The sequence below is a fragment of the Argiope bruennichi genome, chromosome 5, assembly GCF_947563725.1.
Source record: "Argiope bruennichi chromosome 5, qqArgBrue1.1, whole genome shotgun sequence".
NCBI lineage: Eukaryota > Metazoa > Arthropoda > Arachnida > Araneae > Araneidae > Argiope > Argiope bruennichi.
Genome location: NC_079155.1, coordinates 9,952,001 through 9,967,961, shown reverse-complemented (window position 1 = coordinate 9,967,961; position 15,961 = coordinate 9,952,001). Strand labels below are relative to the sequence as shown.

General features: G+C 26.0%; 1 protein-coding gene across 1 annotated transcript in view; it reads right to left on the bottom strand.

The window, feature by feature from the left end:
* Positions 1-15,961, bottom strand: part of LOC129969386 (limbic system-associated membrane protein-like) — a 240,595-nt gene that overhangs the window by 158,290 nt on the left and 66,344 nt on the right. Inside the window, exon 2 of the mRNA XM_056083947.1 lies at positions 5,307-5,402. Coding sequence (XP_055939922.1) covers positions 5,307-5,402 — 96 coding nt within the window. The remainder of the gene's footprint in view (positions 1-5,306; positions 5,403-15,961) is intronic.

Below are 15,961 nucleotides of genomic sequence, written 5' to 3'. Positions count from 1 at the left end.
TTATGATAGAATAAAGAAAGAAAATATCTTAAATATAAAGAGAGAGCGAGAAAGTTAGATAGACAAATATTGATGTAAGCCAAACTTTTAATCATTTTCAAATTATATCCTGAATATAGTTAAATATCATAAAAAGAAAACATAACATATGTATTGAAAGAAAAAAAAGTTTCTAAAATTATTCTCAAGTCATTCATGTTATTATTCATTTTTGGAGTTCTAACTCTAATTCTGTAGAAGAGTGAGAAAGACTTTATAAAATGTTGTATACTAATTTTTGTCAAAAAAAATTCGTTTTTATATAAAAAAAAATTAGTTAAATGAAATAACTGAAAATATTGAGAAAACCAAAACTAAAAAAAAAAAAAAAAAAAAAAAATTCTAATATTTTATTAAATATCTGTATTTTTTTTATTTTAACATTATAGGAAGCTCTACGAGTAAACTTGTAATTCGAAAAGATCAAATTTCTTATATATAAAATTTAATAATAGCTGAATTGATAAGATGTAATCTATACAAATTAATAGATAAACAAAATTTTCAAAAATAAAATGCATACTTCCAAGGGAAGTTACATTTTATACATATGTATCACCGGTTTTTACAGATATTACAGATGTGCGGATTAAATTTAATAACATATTTATTCGTTTTTAAATAGGTTAGTGATTAAAATTACGAATATAAATTACTTAAAGTTAAATACTTTTGAAAGTAAAACGTTTTAAATTTAATTGCTTTCATTTATTATTGATTTGAAAAATGTTTTTTTAAAGGTACTTTTTAATAGTGGAATATTGCATAATATTTTTTAAAATTTTTATGAAATAATGTTTGGATTATAAATTAAAATGCTGCGACAAAAATACATTTAAATCAGTTACATTCAAAATCATACTGATGATTAATTCCAAAGTTCTGTAGATACTGAAAAATAAGCGAAAGATTCAATAAGTATACTAAATCTCGAGCTGTAAAGAATTAGTTTCCTTAGTCAGCATTTCCCATTTATACTTGCTTTCATAAAATTATTTTAATGACACATTTTTTTAATAAAGGCATTAAGAAAACAACAGTTCATATCAGTTTTGAAACATGTTTATTTTTACAATCATGTTTCATTATACATATTTCTTTAGTTTTATAAAATTACATTTCGAAAAAAATAAATTGAATTTTAAAATAGTATTTTTTGCTAATATCTAAATTTCTGGTCTCAAAAATCTCTTGATTTTACTGCCACGATACTGCAGTGTTTTGAACCTTGAATTATTAATTATTATTATAATTCCCTAGATAGTAACAAAACACTCATATTCATCATTTTTTTTCTGAAACTTGTTTACGATGTAAATATGTACTTTCCTTCTAAAATCAAAATTATCGGAAACATTATTCGGAAACTTATTCTTAAAAAGGTCAACTATTTGGCAGGCAATATTTCAACTTAGATCAATAATCTTTTTTATTTATGTTAAAGGAAAATTCGAGCGAAATCCACATATTCTTAAATTTAAATTGTTTACTCTTATTTAAATTTTTAACGGTAATTAAATCTTTCTCTAGTATAAATTAATATGCATTGTTCTTAGGATTTAATGTTATCAAAAATTCTTTTACAGAAAAGCGATTTTGGAAAATTAAAAATTACTTTTTTAAAAACAAGTGGGCAACACATATATTTGAATTTTTGATTTTTTTTTCTGAGTATGACAATATTCTTACAAACAAGTTCGCTTACAAACCAAATTTACATTTGCTAATATGTTTACAAACATCTTTAAGAAATTTGAAAGAAAAATGTTTTGAAGTTTAAAATTTAAAAAAGGAAAGGATTCCATGAGATAAAATAAGTATTTATTAAATTAATTTTATTTTATGGAATTCGATACAGTGCTTTTATCAATGATACAGTGTTATCCATAATTTATCCATAATTAAATTCATAATTTAACAAACAATAATAAAAATCTTTTAAAAAAATAAAAAAAAATGAAATTGTGATTTTTCGGTACATTCTTCACAAATTTCTAATTTTAAAGGATAATTAAAATTTCTCCTTTATTTTTTTCATGGTTGTTTTTGCAGATACAACTAAATTCAAACTACATTTGGTGAAATGAAAGACGTACGCTTTAAATGATGACACATAATCTAAATGGAAACAGTATTAATAAGTAAAAAAAAAAAAAAAAAAAAAAAACTACAGATCTTTTAAAAAATAAAATTATTATTGAATTATGTAAATAATTAAATAGTGGTTGGATAATAATACAAATGTATATAATATGTAATTGAATTAAGCAAACAAATGTAGTTACTGTGATTCCAATTATTTATCTGTTACTTAATACTTTCATTAAGAAATTTGCTATTAAGTGCATGATATTAAAAAGATAAATTCATAAGCATTAAAAAAGAAAAAAATAAATAAAAATGCCATCATTATAAAAAATGTATATATAAAATCTAAAAAAATTCCAATAAAAAATGAATTATTATTGATTCTAATTAGATTTAAATGCACTTTGTTCGGACAAGGGATATTTCTTTTTTAATAGAATTATCTACAAATCAATCATAGAATTGTTCAAATTAATTGCATTATTCATTTGTAATGTAAATATGTTTCATATTCATCCTTGTAAAACGGATTATATAATCCGTTACAAAATATCTAATTCGCGAGTCTGTGGGCTACAATATCGTTAACATTCATCCCGATGAATATCCACCAAACTCCCACAGTTGCATAAGTGAAAATTCACTATTAAGCTAAGGGGCAATTTCGCAAAATTGTGGGCAAGTACGCATAAATCAAATCGCCAACATAGCTCTCCTCTAAGCAATCCTTCCTGATTGAATCCGACCCGTATTACGTAGATCCATTCCCGCGTACCGGAAGCAAGTGGGTGGCGTGAGTGTTACTGAAGTTAGTCTCCCAGTGTACTTACTCAACCCCATTCTCTTCCTCCCCTCCTTGCCAACCCCCTTTCGCTTTCGACTCCCCTCCCCCCCCCTGCCTTCATAATTTGCTTTCGCGGTGATTGTGAAACTATTTCTCTGATCTAACCTGTCTCTCTAATTGCAAAGTCGGCCTCTGCCTTTCATCTGACCGGACCATCCGGCATAGTCCTAGTTAGGCGCGAGTCACGTAGCAAACTATACCTGAGCTCGGGACATGCGACTTGGCGTCTTATTAGAAATGTGCTGAAACGGCATTTCTCGAGTTAAAGGTACCGCTAAGAACGTTGACTTTAAAAGCCTTGCAGCTAGGTAAGTGCTACTTTCACCAGAGTCAGAGAAGAGACTATGGCATAGGTAACAATTAGTAAAGGCCGATATATTCTGTTACATTGCAAACGTTTTCCTTGAACATCAATGGATTGGCAGAATATGGTGAATAGATAAACCAGATCATGAAATGGGAGCTTAAGTGTACATGATTTAAGAAAATTCATGTTAAAAGGCGATTATCCTTTTTTGTAATCATAGCTCAATTAATTTTGTTCAATGTTTTATTACGAAGAAATAACAAGTAATATTATAATATTTTTGAAAATTAACTCGGAGAGATTCCAGAATTTCACTTAATTTTTAATTAAATAAAGTATTAAAAATATCGTCTCGAGATGCACATTCGAAACCTCTAAATTATATGTGGGTGAAATGTGGTGCCTCTAGCTAGTAAAGTCTGACCTGTGAAGTACCAAAGCCCACATTTTTTTTTATATATATAGCTAGTAAGTATGTTCTTCTTCTCTGTGTTTTATTTAGATAAGTGCGTATTTAATTAAAAAAAATGAAAGACAAAAGAATGCCATGTTTTCTAAACTGACAATTCAATATTAAATGCATTTTCTTCCCTATATATCTGACATATATTATAAAAGTGAAGAAAGCAATAAACATTTTGCGAAAACAAAATTCAGAACATAAATTTACTTCTATTTTAGAGTTTGAAAATACAAATCAGTTTTCGCTGCTATTTGCTCAAGAACTATCATGCTTGATGATAAGAATCGAAATTTAAAAAAGTCAAAATCTAACATCGTTTCACAGAAAATGCTGGTTTCTATATGATGTGAGTAAAATTATTGTGAAATGCATAGCATTTCAATGCCAAACAACACAATTTTTAATTTTTTTAGTGAGTGTTTACAAATGCTAAACACTCGATCAGGTAAGTCATGTGAAAGCACGCACTTATTTTATAGATAAGCATATTTGGATGTTAATTTTCAATTGTATAGTAATGATAGTATTTCTGTTGAATTTGAATTTTTTTTCAGATTAATAATAATAAACAATCAGTATAACATCAGATACGTCGACAAGGGTTTTGAAAACGACACTATTCATCTAACCTTTGTCTAACATTAAAAAAAAAAAAAAAAAATGCTTACTTAAAAGCATTTTTATTCATGTCCTTTTATGAATAAAAATTCGAAATGTCCTGAAGTCCTTTTTTTGTAAGTGAAGCCACATCATACTTTTGTTCATTTCAGTATTTCATGTTTCAAATATATTACACCCGAAGATGCGCATTAAATGAATGAAGATTTACGAAATCTTGATTTATGGTTAGCTAACCAAATGCTCGCATTGGTTGACTTATGACAATAGAATTATGTCATATCAGTAAAAGGAAGAAAAAAATGAAATTGATGGTGGTGTTTAGAAGATTAGTTAGATATTGTAGAAACTTTGCCAAATTATATTAAAAATAACCAATGATATGAATGTAAAGATTGTAAATAACGAAAGAAACGATAAATTAGTAGATAGCTAATTCTTTCTTTAAGAGTAGTATTCTTTGTTAGTTAATTTATTAATTTTGTTAATACCCTGATTATTGTTACGGAATTTACATAGTAATCCAAATCATTGCACTAAAAGGCATCCATCATCAGGAAACATGATTCACTAAATATACTTTTTAAATGATTATTAATCATTTGTAAATAATACTGATTTATTTGATTAAAAATTTAATTAAAAACCTATTAACTGCAAAATAATGTAGTTTAATATAAGTGTATTTCTCTTAAAATATGTTTGCGCACAGAAACCCTTGCAAACTATTTGACAATAATATTTTCTTCATTAGAAAATTAGAAAAAATTAAATTCTATATTTGTATCGGCATGTTGAACAAAGTTTTTATCTATAATTTATAATTTATGTTTTATAATTTCTATCAGATGGACGTATTTGCGCATACTTTAGGAAAAAAAAATGCGTTCAAATGGAAAAAGTAAAGAGACTTATAAAACTTGAAGCCACGGAGTCAATTAACTTACCCCATCTGTTCATGTGATAGTGTTGTTTTTCTGGAGCTAAAGCTTTACGCCTTCTTCCCAAGTGAAATTTTCCGGAACCTTTACGAACATGCACCACTAAAAAAATAACAAATTCATAAATAATAAAGTTAATAATTATAAATTAAATTTACATATTTGTATATTTTAAATTTTCTTATCAAATTCCTGACATTTCTACCATAATCCTTTGAAATACTTACTCAATAAAATATACGATTTTTCGGAAATTTCGTTATAAAAACATACTGTTTTGGTACACAGTTTGAAATTTTCCACATTAATTAATTATAGAAATAATCTATGTCAATTGTTGTTAATCTGACTTAAAAATAACTTCTGTAAAGGACTATTAATGCTGATTCACTTATTGGTTTCGTTTTCGAATGTTTTTGGATTTTACTTTTAAATGAGCACTGAAATTTCCTATTATTAATAGATTAATAAGATTAATGATTTCAATGTCAATTACAGCAGAAATTTCCCCATCAACTATTCAAATTTCAATCTCAAAATTCCTCGACTGATTGTAACCTTAATTAAATGTGAATCGAGCAAGTAAAATGTATCAAAAACAATTCAAGGTGGAGTTGCAAATTAATATATTATTTCTCGTATTTTCGGGATATCCTCAACAAGAAATGAATTGTAGTAAAAGATGTCCTGGCAGACACAGATTCTGACATTAGTACTAGAGGTATAAAAATTTCATTGTTTTAAAATCATCCTTCACTTCTTGTGTTAAACACGTCATCGGCTTAATATTGAGAATAGATTGTAATATCTTTAAGGTTCTTGAGGTGTGAGAAGATTGCTTCTAATAATGTGCGAAAAAAACTTTAAATGGCAAGGAGAAAATATCTTCACAGTTTTTCACCATTTAAAAATATTTATAGAAGGTATAGAATCCCCTAATGACGCCTTTCATCCTGACCAAATAAGTCCATTCACAGCAGAAGAAAATATTGGGAAAGAAAGTAAAATTATTTAAGAAAATTGTCGTGTGAATATCAGAATAGGATCCTGAATTTACAGGAATTGATAAAGCAAATATACATAGAAAACAGTCTGGTGTACGGGAAAACAAACCATGGTTTATTTAACAAGACAACCCCCAACCCCTAATGCAGTGCCTGTCAAGACGTTTTCGGCAAAATAAGGGATGCCATCGTAGGGCATTTATACCTCATCCACTTAATTTCGCCCCGCGTGACTTCTTTTATTCCCCATGGCGAAAGCATGTCTAAAAGGAATAGTTTGAGAGTGAAGTTACGGTGAAAGCAAACGCGATAGCCATGCGAAAGAAAATGGTCTGAAACACCACTTTGATCTGTGAAATTCGTCAGAAGCAGTATAATAGGGAAATGGGCCAGAAGTAGAATAAATTAAAGGTAATAATAGGAAAATAGAAATTTTAATCTTATTATTTTTTATATGCACCTCGCATGTGTTCTAATACGAGGCTAAAAAACAGTTTACAAGTTTGTATAAAGTTTCTAAAAACACTCAAGAGAATATCTGTTATGTTTTTTCACACAGGGTAAGATTAAATATTTTTGTAATAATTAAAAAAAAGAAGAAGAAATACATTTTATCTAAAAATAATTATTAAATCATGAATTGATACATTTCGAGAACTTTCAAAAATGCTATTTTAAAGATAGTGATGATTTTATTGATCAATATTTGATATTTATATACACAAACAGCTCAGTTATGAGCAAATTGATATAAATGACATAAAAATAAATAAAGATATGGAAAATAATCAACTAATAATGGGAGTTAAAGTTTACATACATTTTTCAGGAACTTTTAAGCTAGTTTTTATAATTTTATGTCAGTCTAGGGAAGCTAGAATAGCCTTGTAGTTTTAATAGAATGAAAAAAAAAACTTTGAATAAATAATTAGGAAATGGTATTGTTTGGTTATAAATGCTTATGTTTATAGTAAAAAGCAAGTTATTTGTATTTAATTCGCCTAATTTAATTTACGGTAACTGCTAAACTATTTCGCCAACTAATAATTACTCTAATTATTCAGTATGTCTCCCTAAAGATCCATTCTTAAGAATATAATACGTATAGAATTAGGTCGATGAATGCATTGTTGACATATTCCTTTGGAAATTAACTTGATACTTTCTGCAGATGCTATAAATATCATGCTATGTAGCATGTTTATGTGTCCTCAGAAATGTGCAATGATCGACCCTCTAAGGGATTGTTTATGTGTCTCCACAATATTAATTGTTATATAGCAGTAAATAACAGACACAAAATATTTTTACCAGCAATTTTAATTCTTGCAACAATTCAATTCACATAAAATTTACAATTTCCATAATGGTTTACAGCAAAATCATCTATAAAATATTATCAATGCTTTGAGAAAAAAACTGAAAAGACAAAGATTTGATTCTTTCACTTTCATATTTCCATATAAATTCATATTTCGAAATATAGCTTTTAAACACAAAAAGAGAAGTTGGTATAAAGAAAAGGTCTTTGTATCACTGCCAAAAGGTATACGATCGTTTTTCTTCGAAGATTAATCCTGCACTTGGCATACAAATTAATTCCAAGCATCACTAAGCTAATTCCATTTTTCAATTTATGAATTTAGACCACCATTGATGAGAAATCTACGCCAGCAACACTGGTATCCCTCAAAGAATTATTTGTTAAAACCTATTTTTCATTTTTTTTTACCGTCTCTACACAATTTTTTTTCACAAGTATTTTCAGAAAAACCATTCAAAATTATATAAATATATAATATATGGATATAAATATATGGAAGGAAAAATAGAACAGTTTATATATCTAATTTTCCATTCCAAGTTCTATCAATTCTGATCGAGATCTCATAGACTCGTCTGACTTTGGAATATTATCTCTACATTGGAGTGGTGTGGGATGTTCTTGAATTTTCACCTTTAGAATTATTCGAGGCACTATAAGTTTATTTTGGAATTAGGATGAGATGGGTGTAATATCATGTATTGTTAAAGTCTTCTGACAGTCATTAAGGCTTTCTCGGAACTGAACAAGTATAGATCTACGTTAATCTTACTGAATTAATTGGTATGAAAATGAAATCATTTTTATATCCATTTTATTCTTCAGTTTTAAAGTTAAAAAACAAATCTTGCATAAAAAATTAACTTTTCTGCTATGGTATAATGTTTTATATTAGAAACTGATTCAAAAGATTCCGTTAAATTTCTATGATGTTTCCTTACATTCAAATCAATTTCATGCTATAGTTTTATTTCAAGCACCCAATAAAAATATGAAATGTGGGGCAATGGAATAAAGCAAATTAAACATTAATACATACGTTTTTTTTTTTAATTTGAAAAATGAGAAAGCGATGAGCTTCATTGAATTACTTCCCATTATAATTTAAGGATACTGAAATAATATTCTTATTTGCTTTAAAAATGTTTACAGTTTTTAAAAATTAACGTATATAAAGTGAATCTTACTTTTGTTAATATAATTCAGTTATATAAATGACCTACAGATATTTAAAGTGAAATCTATAAAAAGTCAATTGCAATTGATAATTAATTTTTATTTCCAATTTGTAAATTTTTGTAAAAAAAGGACTTGAGTCATTTCGCTATATTTTCATCGAATCATTTAGATAGATTTTATTATCACTGACCATTTTTTGGTTTGAACATGTAAATATAGCCAGGAAACAATACTATAAGGAGCGAAAATGTTTCATACTTATTTAAAATGTGATATTAAAATCAAAATTTTAGAAATTGAAAACTGTTCAGCTGAAAAATGTTAAAACCAGAAACATCACAATCAATACATTATCATTTGACAATTTTTATGAGGTATAATTGTTAAGTAGCATTAAGATATTAAAAATATATTTTTTAATAAGTAGTAATATGTATTCAAAGAAAAAAAAAACATTTAAAAAGTAAAGTTATATTCGCAAAAACAAAATCTTTGAATAAATTAAATAATAATTTATTCTCGGATTTCGATTTTATAGCCTGTAACTATTTATATGTAAATGATAAAATTTTGAATTCTGCTGAACATTTTAGATTTTCTGAATTACTTATATTGTTCCTTCATTAGATTCTAATTGTTTAATCAAGGGCTTGGCATTGACTTTCAAATTAATCTACTAAACATGCGAATGAACTAAAAGTACTATGTGTCCAAATGAATAGGATTATTTCCTGTTGCAGTTAATTTTAGTGACACTTAGTATAACTCCAGTTTAAATTTTGAATAAATTAATGTTAGTTACACTTCATAAGATAACATGAGTAGCAAGTCACGAATAACACTTAAAATATTCATAGCAATGAAGAATTTAGAAATTCAGTTTGTAAAGCGTGCGTTTCTGGTGAACAAGCTTTTAAATCTTCTCCTTATTATGGATAGAGAATTCAGTGACCTTATAATGCATGATACTTAATTTTATTGTCGTTTCTTTTATATCAATATTTATTACAAACACCTATTCTAATGCTTTGCTTAATATCTACTAAATTTTTATAGCAATTATTATTCAGTGAAGTTAATAAATATTTTTATTTGTATAGTTTCAATAGCAATTGAAGCCACAATGTTTAATTTGAAAATTTAGTACAAATGTTTTAGTTTTTAAGACTTTGAAGAATTATGTTTAAATACTTAGTTCACCCCTGAATTTCCATTAAAAAAGACACCTTTTCAACTTAACAATAATTGTTGATATAGAGAGTTCTGCGAACTGACTACCAGAGAAACACAAAATACAGGTACATAAGTTTTTACATTATTTTTATTCTGAATTAATGAAATATTTTTCAATCTTTTTTAGTATCTTTTATAATTCATGGAAGTGTTAGAATGTGAGAACATTTTCGATCGATTCATTGCAAAATATAGATTTATCAATGATATAATTTTAAACTATTTAGTAACTAATTTTTACGCCTATATGTGCAACAATACTCAGAGAAATTTAAAATATCTTTTTTTTTTCCTTTAAAAATATAATTATTAGTAGATTCAACCAATAACAAAGCACGAATGGGAACTTTTCGGGAACTACAATACCATTGTTCCAGCATCAAACATGTACTTCACACTCACAGTGTGAAAAGAGTGCACGATTGTTTTTTCCAGAGCCTTCCGCAAATCTCATTTTTCTCATGATATCCTATTTTCTTTTCGAACGTGCTTATTATTTCTTTCTAACAAGTAACTCGAGAACAAAAGAGGAAACTTTAAAAAAATCTGAACGAAAAAAATAATATTATTATTTCTCTTTCTCTTCTTCGTGAATCTGATTTTAATGACGTCGTTAGTTGCTCAGCGGGGCTACAACTAGACAATTTCCTATCGATTTCGCTTTGTATCTGTGAGTGAAATAAATATCGAGGTGTTTTATCAATACATTTCTTTTAATGTTTTCTTCTATTATCACTGTTTGTCTGTGTAATAAAACATTTGTTTGCTGATTTGAATTTTCTTTCTTTTTTTGCAATCGACACTCAAATAGTTTGCATAACTGTGATTAATAAGCAGGCTTTTGAATATTCGGTGCTTAATTAAATTGCTGTTAGGAACTGGATGAATATTTTTATAACAATATTTTCTTATTTATTTACAGAATCTTAGTTATTAGAGCTAATTTGTATTTACCATAAGGAATGCATTATTATTAGACATATTAAAATTTAAAGTTTCCTTTCGCTTTTATTTAACTCTGAAATATATTTCTTTGGGCGAAATTAATATTGGTACTTTTTATTATCGATTGCTTTTACATTATTTGTTACTGCCATTGCTATATGTATCATTTCTCATTTAATTCTTCTTTAGTTTGCAGTGAGTTTTTAAAACTATTACATAGTTATCATGCATTAGCAATATTTTGAATAGCATTAAACCATAATTAAATGCTCACTTGTGTACTAGTTACACATAATAGTAAAATGCTTAGTATTTTTATAAATTTTAATGCATTTATTAATTTATAATAACATTCAAATAATATAATATACTTTCTATTTAATTATAATTGTGTTGTAAAATTTAAAATATAAGGTACATTATTAAATAAATCGCATATCTCAGATTTAAATATCATTTATGCAAATGGGAACATTTCTACCCAATTATTCCCATCTATTTTTGTTGGAAAAAGGTTGAAATATTATCAACCTATTATTTATAGCTTATTCTATATAATCTCACTTATGCATTACCTACAGTTATTAAACCTTTACTAATCTTTATTGTTTTAAACGTACAAAACGAAATTGAGATAAAAATCTTAAATATCATAAAACAATTTTAATAATTTTATAGTAAAAATATATGCACGAATTCCTCAAATACGTTTTCAGTATTATTTGCACACAATATCAATATAATAGTAGTTCTTGAATCCTGAATTAAAAAGCCGTTCGAATATTCTGAATTTATCATCAAATATAATTATATTTTCCTATTCCATGATTTCTTTCAACCGTCTAATTTTTAAATAATTTAAATATGTTCAATAAGAGAATATATTAGTTTAATAAGATTGAAGAAATTACACAAATGAAGTAATAATCTTACACATATTTAGGTTAAATTGACACTTATTTATAATATTAGTTATACAGAAATATAAGATATCATTAAATATATTACATGACAAATCATGAGATCTTAAATAGTTAGATAATCTGAAATACAATATGTTAAAGTTGTTTCCATTGCCATGGATATCTACTGAAAAATAAACTTCATTTCATTACTCTAAATATATTGAGTTATGCAACATTTTAATTTTTTCTTAATAAATATTGATTGCTTTTTTTATTGTAAAAAAACTGAGTAAAATTATATTATGACATTTTCATTTACTTTTTAAAAAAATCATTTTTCTAGACATATAAAAATTCTTATTCTCAATAGCAAAGAAAATGTTTCAAGAAAAAAAGTCCATAAAATTGCTCGATAAAAAATATTTATTGTCCGAGAAAATTTGAAAAATATCACTTCCTTTATGTGAAAGATACGGTAGCACATGTGGGAACAGCTTTTGAACGACACTAATTTACATATGAGATAGAGAGATCTCTATTATTTTGCAATTCTTTATTTTTAGTAGTTGCAATTGACAGCTTTATTTCAATCCTTTTACGTACACTAGAATAAATGTATTGAAAAAAATGCATTCAAAAATAATGTATGAACATATAATAGAATATTCATATTGCCTCAGAACACAATATCCATATTGCCTTTCATGGGAGAATAGTTAAATCTATTAGTTATCCTAATGAAGTTGCAGCAACCATGATTTTCAAGCACGTCTCTGCTGACTTGTGATGATGTTTTATCTCCCGTGCTGCGAAAGCTATCATATTTGTTTTCCTAATTTTGATAAATAATCATGAATTTTAGATCTGTTTAACTTTTAGAAAGATTAAACATACGTCTTAATTCAAATGAAATGAAATGTATATCTTCTTTATTATCTCCCTCCTCTGAGCAGATACAATGAGTCCTAATTGGACAAAATTTTACAATATATCAAAAAAAAAAAAAGAGCATAAAATCATAAAATTTGTATAAAAACTAAATAAAATAATTATTAAGTCACGTTTCAATGAAATGTTTGAAGGTGAAATGTTTTTCTTCATATATATGCTCAGGAATACAAAATAAAAAAAAGCTATGGGAAATTTCCGGCAGCAAACCTTTGTGTTGCTTTATTTGAGATAGAATCCAATTATTTCATAGGACAAATAAAAGAAAACTACTCCAAACTCCTAAAATGTCTTACTTATTATCGTAACATCGAAAATTAGACATAGTTCCTTGTTTTGAAAAACAAATGAAATAGATATCACACATTTCTCTTTCAGTATCACAATTTCATATTTTATGAATTTTATAATATGAGAAATGTAATTAAGATTATTACATGATTAACGGAATCTGACTGCTGATTAATACATTGATCATAAATGATTTATGTATTAGACTACCTGAATTTAAAGAAATGAATAAGTCATTGATGGAAGCGGTTTCAAAAGCTGATCGTGAATTATTCAACTAACTAGCTAAAAACCAGAACAAATGACAAACGATTCCTCGGTTCCTATCAAATTATTAGAGATGGAATTATTCTAAATGTTTTTTACAAAAAGAAATCAGATCATTATTAGTTCTTATTAATTGTTTTGATGACCCCTAAGTAATATTTTTATCTTCTATAAATAATATATAATTCAGATAAATAATGATTATCTTTCTAATAATTTTATGCAATTAGACATTTATCTATGCATCTAAAATTACTGCCGTCGGATAACATTAATTGGGTAACATTTTCTCGTTGATAAAAATGGAATAGATATATATAAATCAATTTAAAAAAATTAATATATGTGTGATTATGAATAGTTTAATAAAATTTGTAAAATGTAAACTCTTAAAACAAACTCAAAACTCAATTATTAATGTGATTTTTAAACACAAATTAAATAATTTCTAGCATAAAGTGGATATTTCTCGCATAGAATACAAGTTAGTGAAATTTAAATAAAATAACTAAAAATGGCAAAAAATATATATTTTTTTCTGATAGAAATATTTCATCAATTTGAATATGGATTAAAAACTACTATAAATTTAGATTACTTATATTTCTTTTATCTGTGTATAACTGATGAGAAACAATAATATTAAAAAAATTACATTCGATTTACAATTTGTTTTAACCATATGTATCGAAATTCTCTTATTAGCTTTTATTTCTAATGAATTTCAAGCATATAAGCATTCCAAGTACTCGTTTTAAAATATTTTTCTCTGACCTACTGAAAAACAATCAGTTCTTTTTCTTAATTGCTTAACTATAAATATTTTTAAAATCAAGTATTATAATTTCTAAAAACATTGTCGCAGCAATAAGCAAATAACATAATTCCTTTATTTTTTCATTGAAGAGCTATAAATAATTGCGATTTTTTATATACTTTGCTATTATTTTTATAGTATTATTTGCGAAATATATCATGTTAATGTTAATGTAATCACATTCCAAAAAATATATATGCTATTTGAATTTTACTCTATAAATATAAAAGATAAGGCGAGAAAATTTCATCAATTTTTATATAAGGGAAAGAAACTATTTGTTTGCATTAAAAACAGTTAAAAAAATATATCATTCATTTCAAATCAAATAGAAAATACTTTTTTTTATCAAAAATGTAACATTATTTCAAAAAAAATTAAACACTAATATCTGTATTGTTCTAAAAATTGCATTTCGTAAACTTTTAATCATTTAAAAAAAATCTTGATACTTTTTAGACAATGCAAAGAATTTAGGATTAAAAAAAATGTCATTGCTTAATTTCTGAGATGTATTGTGCCTCCTTTAATGTTCATCATGTTTTCATTATATTCAGAATCATAAAAAACAACTATGTATTGCTAATATTCTTTCTCCAATTTGTATCAGATTAATTCGTTATGATTAAAAGAAAAATATTTTTTTTGAATATAATTAACTCTTTTGAATATAATTTGCTCTGAATCGTTCCTGGAATCAACCCAATTATTATGAAAAGCGATAAAAATTCTATAAAATGCACTAAATACTTATTTTCAGTAATTGTTTAGAATTAAAGATTAATATAAAGAAGGTTTTTTGCCTTATTTGTATTTGTTCTTAAAGAATTATAGTAATTGTGAATATTTTATTAAAATAGTCATTTAACATTAATAAATGTTGCAGGTAACCAACTTTGCATTATTGATTGAAAAGACTTTATTGGTTACAATTATGTTTCCAAATTTTAGATAATTCTGAATTATTAGGATAATTTCTTGAGAGTAAATTAATACAAGTTGTTTGACTACTCCTATTTCGGCTTTCTTTACTTCCTGAAATATGTATAAGGAAGATATTGCTGTCATACTTATTTGAAATATTATTTTTTTTACATGTATTATATAAACCCCTCACATTTCTCTTGAAAACTGTTTTTTTTTCATTCTTTTGAAATATTTGATGCCCAACACGTTTCGAAATACTTTTCTATTTACATACATTTTCACATATTCTCATCGTGGAGGACGAAATATGACTGCATTGTAACCGGGGAATAAATTTTGAATAAAAACAATCCAACATATATTTGAAAATGTAGATAGTATTCGGGATCATATTTAGTTTTTGCATTGAAATTTTTCAATACACTATGATTTCAATGAAGGTTTCAATAAGAAGGAGAAATATATTCTGAATTTGGGGCTCGAAAAATGCATGAAGCTATTTTGTTATGAGTTCTGGCTAAGCAACATCTGTTGCAGCATTGTTTATTTACCAGTGCGGAAACCAACTATTATGCACCCTTTTATAGAATTTTATTAAAATTTCTTCTTTGCATTGAAATGTTTTCTATAGCTCTACAAATTCACAAAATATAACAATTTAATAGTTTGTTATCATAGCTACTTCTACTTTATAATTTTGGGTATAATCGCCTAGAAAAGATCAGTTTTTAAGTCTGAATAATTTTATTGTTGTAACCATTCATAAAAGTCATTCATGGGGAAAATAACAAGGAATCATTTATTTTGATAGCCTATAGCAG